At 40.1% G+C, this 12,082-nt stretch overlaps 1 protein-coding gene across 11 annotated transcripts in view; it reads left to right on the forward strand.

Moving 5' to 3' along the window:
- Positions 1 to 12,082, forward strand: part of IQGAP2 (IQ motif containing GTPase activating protein 2) — a 123,255-nt gene that overhangs the window by 56,732 nt on the left and 54,441 nt on the right. For all 11 annotated transcript variants that reach the window (XM_085567361.1, XM_085567367.1, XM_085567363.1 and 8 more), the window contains exons 3-5: positions 7,272 to 7,428; positions 8,551 to 8,628; positions 10,331 to 10,407. In XM_085567361.1, coding sequence (XP_085423487.1) covers positions 7,272 to 7,428; positions 8,551 to 8,628; positions 10,331 to 10,407 — 312 coding nt within the window. The remainder of the gene's footprint in view (positions 1 to 7,271; positions 7,429 to 8,550; positions 8,629 to 10,330; positions 10,408 to 12,082) is intronic.

Genomic DNA, 12,082 nt, shown 5'->3' on the forward strand with positions numbered 1-12,082 from the left:
AAAAAAAAGGTGGTTTCAAACCATACAATCAGCAGATACTTTTCCTCTCCTGAGACCTTTGAACACAGGCTTAATAATTCCACCTCATTTGCTCAGGTAACCTGTTGAGTGCTGTTGTTTCTGCTTAGAAGAATTAGGTGAGGTTTCTTAAGGACACATACTTGCTGTGGTTGATCAGTCTCCACCACCATGGTGAGCTCCCTTCCTAGCACTGCTCTTTCTACTGCCTCTTCAGCTTTCTTCTCCAGACCTTGGCAGCTTGGAGCCAGGCCAACAGCAGGGGGAAAAGATGAGGCATCCCTGTGGCTATCAGCCTGGGCTTTGCTGACCCCCCACTCAACCAACATTATCTCAAATAGCAGTCCTGGAGTTTGTGGTTGATACCCGATGCTAAATCTTAATGTCCTGCAAACAGACAAGAAAGCAAAACAAGGCCTTGCTGTTTGCTGAGGTTGAGGACTGTCCTGAAATACATGCACAGTGTGTTACATGTCTTCTTGTCAGCTGTGATGTTGGCTGAGTCTCTACATCTTTTCTCCACCAAAAGACCATTGAGTAATCAGGACTTGGCTGCTGCTGGGTGCGTGCAGCCTGCAATGGCAGTGGGGCCAGGTCATGGCTCCAGAGCCAGCTTCCTGAGCAGCACCTTGCCTTGTGGACTTTAATCACTGATTAACCCACATAAAGGCTGGCTGGCATAAAACAGATTAAATCACCACATAGTATCTGTGCTGCCATCTTGTGCACTAGAATTTTATAACACCTTTAAGATTATTTTGTAAATATGGCAGCGTTGTCATGGCAGCAGAAATCTGGTGTAGAAAAATGTGGCTGATATGATTTATTGCTGGTTTAGTGTGCTGTGCAGGTCAGGCAAGGCGTCACTGCTCCTAGCTTCTGCTTAATTGAATTGAATATGAAATGCATCAGAAGGGCTTTGATCAGGGAAATTAATGTCGCAACAAACTTCAGGCTGGCATGTGCAACTCAACTGAATGCAAAAATGTGCAGTGAGATCTGTATTGTTTTAACATTTATACACTAAGAATCGACACATGAATGTTTCATAGTTTTCAGTGTAGCTCTTGCTGAAAGTCAGTATCCTTCCTGGTGAAGTCATGACTAGAAAGTTGAGATGCTGTTAAATCTAACACTAGCTGGAGATTCAAAGATACACAGCTTTGAATTTGAATCAACTCATGGAAGTGTAAAAAAAATTGGCAACTGCACATTTATCCAAAATCTGTTACTAAAGGATTTGACATTTTCTTTATGTGCTACAGTTCTGAGACCTTGTGTAGCCAAGTGATTCATGGTGTTGTCCATGTTGCAGCCTTCACATTACTTCTTGTATGTAACATGAGAAAACTTGTGACTGGGGTGACCTAGATCACACACCTTCCTTCAGCTACTGCTTTGGTAACCCACAATCACAGAGTTTGATTCCTTTCAAACAAGGTAAGTTCTTAGTATAGGTAAACTTTAGATGCAGTAGAGACTGTCTCTGGAGTATGAATCTAGAGCCTCAAATTTAGAAGCTGATGTTTCTAGGGTGTCTGATTCCAGGAGTAAGTTGGCATCAGAGAACTGTAGCTCCAGCTTGAGCTAAGGCTCTCATCTGTAAGAATGCTGAATGTATCAGAACATGAGGGGGGGAAAAGGGTGCAAAGAAAGTAGTTTTTTCACCTATCCACTCTACTCTGTTCAGCCTCAAAGTCAAGCCTCCAAGGTTGTGCAATTTTTAATGCAACTAATAGTTTTTTCTGTGGTATTCAAATTTTACGTATCTATTTTCCTGAAATGGCTGGAAGCTGTGCCTGCTTTTCCCCTGGAAGTAGCCTGTGGCTGTTTGTGAAATAACCTTTTCTTCAGTTTTATGGTTTAGGAGATGTATCATACTAAAGCTTGCAGTATTATGAGAACAAATTCCTAAGTTAACATACAGGCTTTCCTTATAAACAAATCAACAGTATCACCACTCCCCCTACTCAGCCAAGGAACACACCTCGGTTGCTTTGACTGCCGTCACTATCTTTTATAGAAAAAATAATATTTAAGGAAATGTTGGCAGCTAAAAGAAAATTATATTTTTTAAGCAAATGGAAATTTAAGAGCTGAGATTTCTTAACAGATCTGTAGATTCAGAAACCAGAGATGTAAGTGTAGAATTTTAAGTTATGAGTTCATATGCTTCAGATATTTCTACATATCTCCAAGTAAAAGTTTTTACTTAAACCACTTCCACCACTTCACAGACATTTAAAGCTAGAGTTGAACATTTTGCTTTGGGTCGATGTTGGTTAGTGTTATTTTCTAGCAAAGATATATTTTTCTTTGGAACAAGTTGGTGACGTACTCTGAAGGTCAACAGTCTGTTTCACTTGGGCTGAACTAGGTTGAAAGGCTGTGGTTGAGGGCAAGGGAGATTATAAATGAGTCACAACTTACATTTATCTTGTCTTCACTGTAACTTTTCCACAGCAACAGGCAGTGGTCTGAGCTTTGGCTCTGGAGTCCCATCTTTTCTTCTTTGATGGTCTGCTTCCCACAAGGTACAAACCTGGTTCCCTTGGATCCACATTTTGTTGCATAAAGGGCAGGGCAGCAAAAGTATAAATTGTACTGCACAAATGTGTGCTGAATGTGATGGGTTTTGGGTGGGTTGTGCAATGTATCCTCTCTGCTGAACATTGACTCCAGCATTTCCAGTCTCTTGACCTGTGGGTCTGCTTTGCTGACCACGCAGGCTGTCAATGACAACTTCATAACTGGTTAAGTTCATAGTGCAGAACTGTTGCTTCCAGTTCCCTTGACCTTGTCTTGAATGAGGTTCAGCAGGGTTTGTTTTCTTCTTAAATGCAGTCTGAGCTAATACTGCTGCTACTTTCACAGAATGACAGAATGGTTAAAGTCGGGAGGGACCACAGTCAGTCATCTGGTCCCACTTCCCTGCTCAGGCAGGGCTGTCCCAGAGCATGTTGCACAGTACGAATTCCAGCTGCTTCTTGAATATTTCCAGTGAGGGACACTCCACAACCTCTATGGGAAATCTGTTCTGTACATAGTCAAATGTGGAAACTGGATCTCCTGGTCAGTGGCATGCTGTTTGTTGCTCTTGAGTCTGGCATAGAAGTCATCATTGTTATCCTGCCAGAAATTCACTGCTGAACAGCACTGCCAGGGATTGTCAAGAGTTAAAGCAAAACTGAGCAAAGCAAATACTTACTCAATACTCAGTCCTGGCTGACTCTTTAGTACTGTGTATTGGAACTGAAGTTTTGGAGATATATTTTCATTGATCAAATCTAGGTTTGTTATTTGTCTAAGGCAAATCCTTTGTTTGTGTGTTGGCAAGTACTGCAGTATAATGAAAATCAAACGTGGGGCTCTACTTACGTGTTACCTTTAGGAAAATATCTGCTTATACATGTTTTGTCTGAACAGTAGGACTATAACTGGCATGGGTGACTTTGTAGGACTGTTTAAATGATTTTTAATTTTAGACAGTACTACCCAGAACTTCAGTGATGCTATATGTTTTACTCTGCTTCCTGAGGCTGACTTTTGTCTATCCACCATGGAGCTGGGTTTGGGTTTATCTTAAATGAGACCAAATAAACCATCATGTTCACCATTGTGTAAGTTTTTCATAGTGTAACTCAGTGAGTAAGTTAAAGTTGTTAAAAGTACAGTTATGGGATTATATTGTTTAAAAAGGATGGTAGAAATGCATGTGCACCTTTTATAGTTATAACAGCCTTACTCTATAAGCTTCATACTGAAGGAAAACATACTAAGATTGAGTTACAGACCCCTCATCACGTGTATCAACAATATTAACTACTTTTTTGGGCGACAGTTTCTGTAACAGATTTAAAGGTGATGTTGATCCTGCAGTTCTGTATGCTCAGGAAAACAGTGGGTGGGCCAAAAGCAATGCTGTTTCTTTAGCCTTGAAACAAAATTAATTGCTCCAAAGGTATTTATAAATCCTTGCTGTCATGTTGATATTCTCTGTTTCACTTTAAAAAAAAAAACAACGTAGAAGCATTTCTAGTTTTCTCAGTCCAGTGTGCTCCTGCTGACTGTACCATGTCACATTATAACCTTCATAAACTCACCAAACTGGCTTAAAAAGCAGAACCTCACAAGGTTTCTTTCTGTTTAAAACTTCAATTGCCTTTTAACTGAATCAGTTTAAAGGGAACAAAACTTCTGTAATTGCAAGAAGCACTGGGGAGAAAAGTGCTGTAGATACGCTGGTTGACTGGAAGCTCATTATGACCCAGCCATGGGCGCTCCCAGCCCAGAGAGCCACACGTGTCCTGGGCTGCATCCAGAGCAGGGTGGGCAGCAGGGCCAGGGAGGGGATTCTGCTCCTCTGCTCTGCTCTGCTGAGAGCCCACCTGTGCAGTGCTGCACCAGCTCTGGGGTCCCAGCACAGGAAAGATGTGACCTAATCCAGCAGGTCCCAGGGGAGGGTTGCAAAATTGATCGAGGGGCTGGTGTGCATCTTCTGTGGGGACAGAATGAGAGAGTTGGGGTTGTTCAGACTGGAGGAGAGAAGGCTCTGCAGAATACTTATAGCATCTTCCAGCTGTTTTGTGTAACTAAAGTTACAAGGTTGTTTGTATGCTAGCAGGTTTTAATTGAAATACTGAGGTTTTTCCTTCCTCTGATTAATTAAACAGGTGCAAAACAGAGTAACTCCTTTCACACTAGATCTTGTTGTAGCCAAGTTCTGCAACTTCCAGACATTGGTAAAACATATCTTACATGTAATACAGCTGTAGCTGTGTTCTCAGTCTTGGATACTGCTTACCAAATGCTGTTAGTTGCCCTTTTGCAGGCACCTGTTTTTTTTCTAGAGATATAACTTACAGATTTTTGGTTATAAATGGAAAGAAAGTTTGCATCTTTCAGGCCTGCTCCACTAAGTTCTCTCCAGTTTTCCCCCTCTTTTTTCCACTGAGTTACTAACATTCTCCTTTCAAAAGGTATTTATTCCCTTGTATATTTATCTGGATTTATTAGTTTGACAGTTGTATTCTATGATTCTATGTTACATTTTTTTCTTCTTTCTGCTTTCTTTGCATCCTCATACTGTTTCCTGTTTGTTCCTCAGGCTGCTGCATTTACCTCTACCTAGTTAGGTAGCCTCTCTAACTAGAACAGGAGGGTTCCAGATTAATTTTCAAGGCTTATCACCATGCTGGAAAAAAACCCACAACAATTTTACAATTTTACAAGAGGTTTGACAAGCCAAGGAGTAGCTTTCACTTTGGATTAACATCTCATTTAGAGCTCAGGAAATTACTCAGTTTTATATAAAAGTAGTAAATTTTTGTACTGTAAGGAAGAAAAGCATTTCCATGTGGACACATGTATCTTCTTCAAAAAAATTCCAATGTTGGTGCCCTGGACTTAAGATGTTAGAAAAACCCTTTCACAAGAAAACTGAGAATTAGAAGTGTAAGGTACAAAATGCTGCTTGGAGGACACAGTTCATATCTCTGGAGATGGTCCATTGAACAACAGAGTCAGCCATGGCTCATAGTGAATACCTGCTGTGGTTCAGCAAACTCCTGATGCTTATCTCTACAATTATTTTTCTAGAAGTCAAATTCTAGGAAAAATCTATAGGAAAAGTTAACTGGCTCAGGTAAAAATCATATTTGCCTAGTAATACACCTATGTATATTCTTCCTTGTCTTTTTTGGAGATGCCAAATGTGGCGCCTTAGTGTATAAATCTATTTAGTTTCTAAAATGCCATTTTGGGACCCTTGGCATGGGTCCATAATACGCAAACATGAAGTGCAGGATAAAGCTGGGAAACTCATCAGGAATATGATTCTCCTCACTAAAGCAGCTTTTATACTGCAGAATACAGTTCTCCTAATGACACTTGCTTTGTGCAGTTCTATGTGATATTGCGTCGGATTTATGGGTGTTGTTTTCCTAAGGATATATTTGGGTAGTCTGTGCTGCAGTGAAACAACTTTTGTATGTCCTGCAAAAGTGGAACATTATTAGAACAAAGCATTAGTGGAACAAAAGGAAGTCACCCCTATGGAGGTGATGTTAGATTTGTAATGCTGTCTTGCTTACAGTGATGCTGCCTTAGTGCCAGTAATACACTTTTTTATTTGTTCACTTTGCTAAGTGAACTAATATCTTCAACTTTATTCTTGCCCTTCATCTTTCTTATTTGTATTGATATTAACATTCTAAAAGCACAAGAGTTTGACAAAGCAAATAAAATACAACACTGCAAAGAACCAAGCAGATTTAATGCCCTTCTAATGTGATTTAGCTGCTGGAAATAAGAATAATATCACAGGGCCAAACCACTAATGTAAGGAACTTCTGGTCCAGTGATTAAGAGACTAATCTTTCTTGGAAATGCTTTGGAAGCAATTTCTCTTGGCTACTCAGTATAAACATACTGGATAATATGGTTTCATGTCAGTTATTTGCCTTCTGAACTGGTTATGTATTCAATTAATACTGATTTCTGTCTAGCACCATGTCTATCACATCTTAAGTCTCAAATGCATAACTAGTTTAGTTAAACTCAGAGTTTAGTTAATCCTTCAACCTCAGAGGATTTAGTTGCTAACAAGAAGCTGTGTTTCAACCTGCTTACTGCCAGGCAGACCTCAAATGTGTAAATTACCTTGGGCTTTTCCACAAAACCCTCATGCGTCCCTCCAGCATCAGTACTGTGTTTCACGGGTGAGAGCGGAGAGCTCTCGTTCAGGAGGAGGATAATCTGCAGGAGTGCTTTGTACTGGACTGGGCATTGCTTGAGGTTGTGTTGCACAGCACGTTGGCTACAGGGACCTGCCTCACCCAGAACACTGCTGTCCTTGATGCTCATGAGGTTCAGCACTGGCATAGAAATCACAGAGGTTTATAAATGCAAGCATCAATAATACACAACACTCCATGTTTTCTTCTCATTTGCCACTTTACTTACTGTTTATTCAAAAGCCTAGTACTGTTCACAATATTTGAGTTAGACCCCCTGGGGTGTGAATACTTCAAAGCATGCTATTTGCTTACTGATGGCTTACAATCACAGATATGAGCCTCTAATCATTTTGATATGCCATGTGAAAATGACTGTGACAATTTTCTCCTTAGCCCCTGTCCTTTTCCGTTATAATAACATTGTGGTGGTGACATTTAAAGTATGATATAGCTGTGGGCAAAAGCTGTAACTCATATTAAAACCCAAATAACAATGTTTCTCAAATATCTCTGTAGATGGATGGAGGTCTGCTTGGCCGAAGAGCTGCCCCCAACTACGGAACTGGAAGAAGGCTTAAGAAATGGTGTTTACCTTGCCAAGCTTGCAAAATTCTTTGCACCTAATGTGGTGTCAGAGAAAAAGATCTATGATGTGGAGCAGGCACGCTACAAGGTAATAACTTTCTCAATTCTCTCACCAGGATGACAAAACCCAGCAATGTTTGTCTTCCAGCTCTTAAAGATTCCCAAGCATGGCTGGTTAGTTTTCTGTATCTTTCTTTTAAGGCTGTAGGGACTAGATAGAAGATGCACAACTGTAGGAAGCCTGTATGATAAGTTAGAAATATTCTACCCTTAAAAAAAATGTTTTGGTATTGCTTCAAGTTGTTAAAGCTGCACAAATTGCACTTCTGGCTCCAAGGAAATCATGAGCTTTTCAAATTATAAAGTTATTTCTCATTAGGAATAGAAGTCAGAAGTAATTTGGTAACTATTTCAAACTTTTTCCATTTTGTATGGAGCATATTTGATATTCATTTCATTACGTCTCCATGTTTGTTTTATCAACTTTAACAAGAAACCAAAACCAAGCTACAGTAACTGAGCTTAGCTTGTTCCCTGTGTAGGCTTTTGGTAGCTCCAAGAACCTTGATAATACAGGGATATGTACACTCATGCACAGTAGTCCCACTATGGAATGCATTATCTCAACATGTAGAGGGGGCAGAAAAAAATGTATGGTTAAGAATTCCAGTTACATTTAAATGTTTCTCTTGAAAATCTCCAAAACTTGAGAAATTCCTTTTTCCCTTTACCCTAAAAAATAACATTGAAAAGAAAATAAAAAATACTTTCCCATTGTATTCTTATGCTGCCTGCATAGATTTTAGGGAGGGTCAGGTATTCAGGTAGAATGGAAGAGTTCCAAGACTTCATGGTAGTGCTGAGCGGTGTTTCTACTTCTGTGTTTTGGTTCCTGGCCTTTGACATACAGCCTCTACTCTCAAAGAATACTGAAGGACTGTACAAATTTCTACTTCAATCACAGTCTACCCTGAAGGGTACAAATCTGGGTTATGTAACATGAAAGAATGAGCTGAGCTCAGTGTGGAGCTGTTATGTGTTAGGATGCTTCATTAGCAAAATTGAAGCTGTTACACTTTGGTCTCTGTGTTCAAACAAGGGAAAATTCAGTGAACTTGACTTCAGGATATAAAACTAGGAAACAACAGGAGGATCAATAGGTAGAGAATTTTCTTAATGTGACTTTCATAATCTTCTATGTTTCCAATAGAGATCTGGCCTTCATTTTCGGCACACTGACAACACTGTGCAGTGGTTAAGAGCAATGGAGTCCATTGGTCTGCCTAAGGTAAGCCTTTAAATTTCAGCAAAGAAATTTAAATCAAATCATTGGCTCACTGAGCTCACTTTCATCTGCTTGAGCATAAACAGTTCCTTACAGTAAGTCTAGAGGGAAGGGGTAATTCAAAAAACAAATCTGAGGATAAGGTAATGTGGAAAGCAGTGGGAGTGTCAGTGCTGTGCTGCTGCTGGCAGTGTGTGTGGGCTGAGGCAGGGACACCAGCAGTGTTTGAGCTAACTGCTAATGCAGTCTCTGGGGGGGCCTAGAAGGAATATGGTTTGAAACAGAAAACTTAAATATTTGCTTCCTTTAGGTTACCTCTTCGCATCGTTCCTCTTGCTGCCTCCTCCTCTTACTGTACGTGCCAGTTTCTCTGCTTCTACCCTGTTTCCAGACTGTTCTTGCACCCTTCAGCGCACCTGCGTGACTGTGCCCTGCTCTTCTTCCACCAGCTGCTTTCCTGGGTCACTTCTTATATTTACCTTTCTCCTTGCGGGTCTTCACTTGTCATCTCCCCCCTCTGCTGCTGTTTCTGGGCGCCAGTGAGTCTGTTTTGGATGAAAATCCTTTAAGAAAGGGCTGTGTGCAAGCAGCTATGCTGTTTGTTTATACATTCTGGCAGTCACACACAGGCCAGAGTAAGCAGTTCCCCACCCCAGGGTGCCTGGGTGCCCGGAGTGCTGCCTGGGGCACTGTGGCCAGGCACAGTGGGGATGCTCAGGCAGCTCCTTAAGGGCTGAATGGACCTTGGGTCAGCTACTGTAGGCAAAGCCACTGCAGGTGTCCATAACCAAAAAAGGGCACTCACGACTGCCATCAGAAATGCCAGAGAGACAGGAAGGGGTCCTGCCCTTTCCAGGTCAGGCTTTTTTTCCAGTTGAGTCCTTCAGCCCTCTGTTCAGCTGGCTGATTTCCACCCTGCCATCTCTCCTCTGAAAGATTGTGTTTCTGTTGCAAAGGATAGTCATGGCCAAAAGCTTTCCCAACTCTCCCTGACAAAGCTGTTTTGAGCAAATGATGAAGAGGGCACTGTGCTCCTGACTTACTCAGTCTAGTCCTATTAGCCATGGGACAGTGCAGCCCCGAGTGACCAGCCGGGGCTGGAAGCATGCTGCCAACTCTCACGGTTAACTAAGTCTTTTTATTGTATTTTTGTGGAGAAACAGTGTTTAGTGACTGGGATCAAGGCCAGGAACAAATTAGTGGTAGAACCAGAACTGGAACTTATGATGTGACTTCTTGGCTAAATTGCTTTATATTCCTCTCTCTAAATCTCTTTCTTTGTAAATGATGTATTCACAAAGTTAAGGGTGCTGGCAATGAGAATTATGCATTTTTAAACCATACTTGATAGGTTTGGTTTGTAATGAGGCTTTGCAAATTGTAACTGCATTCCAGGTTTTGGGCGTCTGTAGAAGACAAGCACTACTGGCTGAACTTATGCCAAAGGATATTTTCTAAAACTCTTGCTGAAATGCTGCCTGTTCATCTTCCTTTTTCGCCCTCTTATTAAGTAGCTTTTATGCTTTATTTAGCTCTTCTTTATGAAAAGTACTGATTAAGTTAAAATAACATAGAAGAGATGTGACTCATAGCTGTATAACAGTAACAGCTGAAATTCTGTAAATTTAAGGTATGGTTCTGCAGAGTAAATGTTTCTGCTCAGTAATAAGTCTTTTCTTTTAACTGTATGCTCTTTGCTTTTTAGATCTTTTATCCAGAGACTACAGATGTCTATGATCGCAAAAACATCCCTAGGATGATATACTGCATTCATGCTCTAAGGTAACTGCTGACAAGAATAAAAGTTATAGTAGCTGACAGAGTTTGGAGTGTAAGTCTTGCAATAGCTTTAGGACAACCCGTATATCAAAATCTGTCAGAATTTTCAAGTTCATTAGTTTTAAGTTGGAGACAAAACTTGAACTTTGTCAGATCTGTTGGACAAATAACTTTCAAAATAGAAATTAAGGATTACTGAGTTTAGCACACATATCCCTCTCTCAGTAGTACACCCCCTTGCAAAATGAACATACAATTTCAAAATACATACTTCAACAGAAATCAAACAAATTAACAGAAACTTAACAAAACATTAACGCAACAGTACAGCAGACATGCTGATCAGAGTGAAAATAATGATGAACTGACATATTTCTGTCCCTAAACTGAAGCAATTAATTACTGTATTCTGTGGTAATTCATGTAAAAATGATATAAAATTCTTAAAGATTTCAAAATTCTAAGCAACTTGACTTTTAATGAAAAGTCAGAGAAGCTTTGACTACACCATTGAAAGTAGTGATTAAACTTTTTTTGTGTGTTCTGCTTTAAGGATTTTCTTTATGTTTAGCACAAAAACATCTGCTCTGTGCTGTCCCTGGTGTGAGAAACAGTATTGTTAGCAGACATCTCCATCCTCCTGTGGCTTTTCTAATTAATTTCTTGTACATAGAGACCTTTCCCTTTAAATATTTTTGGCACTAATATTTCAGAGAACAGAATTAACTTGCACTCCACTTTTCTCTGTTTATATTGGTTTTCAAAGGCACATCAGCTGCTCCAGAGCTATCAGAGAAACTATTCAATACATGCTTTATTGAAACTTTTTTATGGTTAATCCTTGAAATGATGTGCTCACTGTTGTATCCTGGGATGTGCACTTGCAGTAAACAATACTTACCACTAAAGTTCACCATATTTGTTTAACATCCCAGGTGTTCATACTTGACAGTCCAGCATATTTTTGCCATCTTTGACAAGAGTTGCCCCTTAAAATTATTGTACTTGGTGTACTATTAACTGGGAATTGACACCAGGACTATTTGAGGGTGGTTCTTAGCTGTAACTTGGTAGTGCAGTCTGTTCTGAAAGCAAGTGTCTTGTCTAAGCTTGAAATGATTTCCTAAACAGAATATGTGGGACTACAACCTCAACCAGGTCAGGCTGACTCAGTGGGCTGCGTGCCCTCCACTCCCAAGCTGTGTTAGGCCAGCTCAAACATTTTGCAGGAGATGCAAGAACACATTTGATTTTAATATTTGCTCTTTCATGTATATAGGACATTATTAACTCTGGATTTGAATGCTATGTAAACAACAGCTTAATCAAAGATCTTCTTAATATCTGCCTTATCATTGCAATGGCTATACCTCTTATCTGAGCCGAGGTTTACAGTGGATTGACCTATGGTAAAAATTTTCCATTCTCCATCTTGGCATGCCCCAGGATTTATGCAGTACCAGAATTAGTCTGTGTTGTCTCAGCTTTCACTTCCAAGTTTGTCCTTTTTCTTTCTCTTGATGCATATCAACACAAAGCTCCAACTCTGTACCTCTGTACATACTATGTTTTTGGGGTTTTTTTAGTGCCGTTATTTTAGAAATGGACTTTATATCAAATGTGTCATGCCATACTGAATGGGAATAGGCCTGGAATGCTTTCATTTATGATGGTTTCC

The sequence above is a fragment of the Lonchura striata genome, chromosome Z (genome assembly GCF_050655825.1).
Source record: "Lonchura striata isolate lonStrDom1 chromosome Z, ASM5065582v1, whole genome shotgun sequence".
Classification (NCBI taxonomy): domain Eukaryota; kingdom Metazoa; phylum Chordata; class Aves; order Passeriformes; family Estrildidae; genus Lonchura; species Lonchura striata.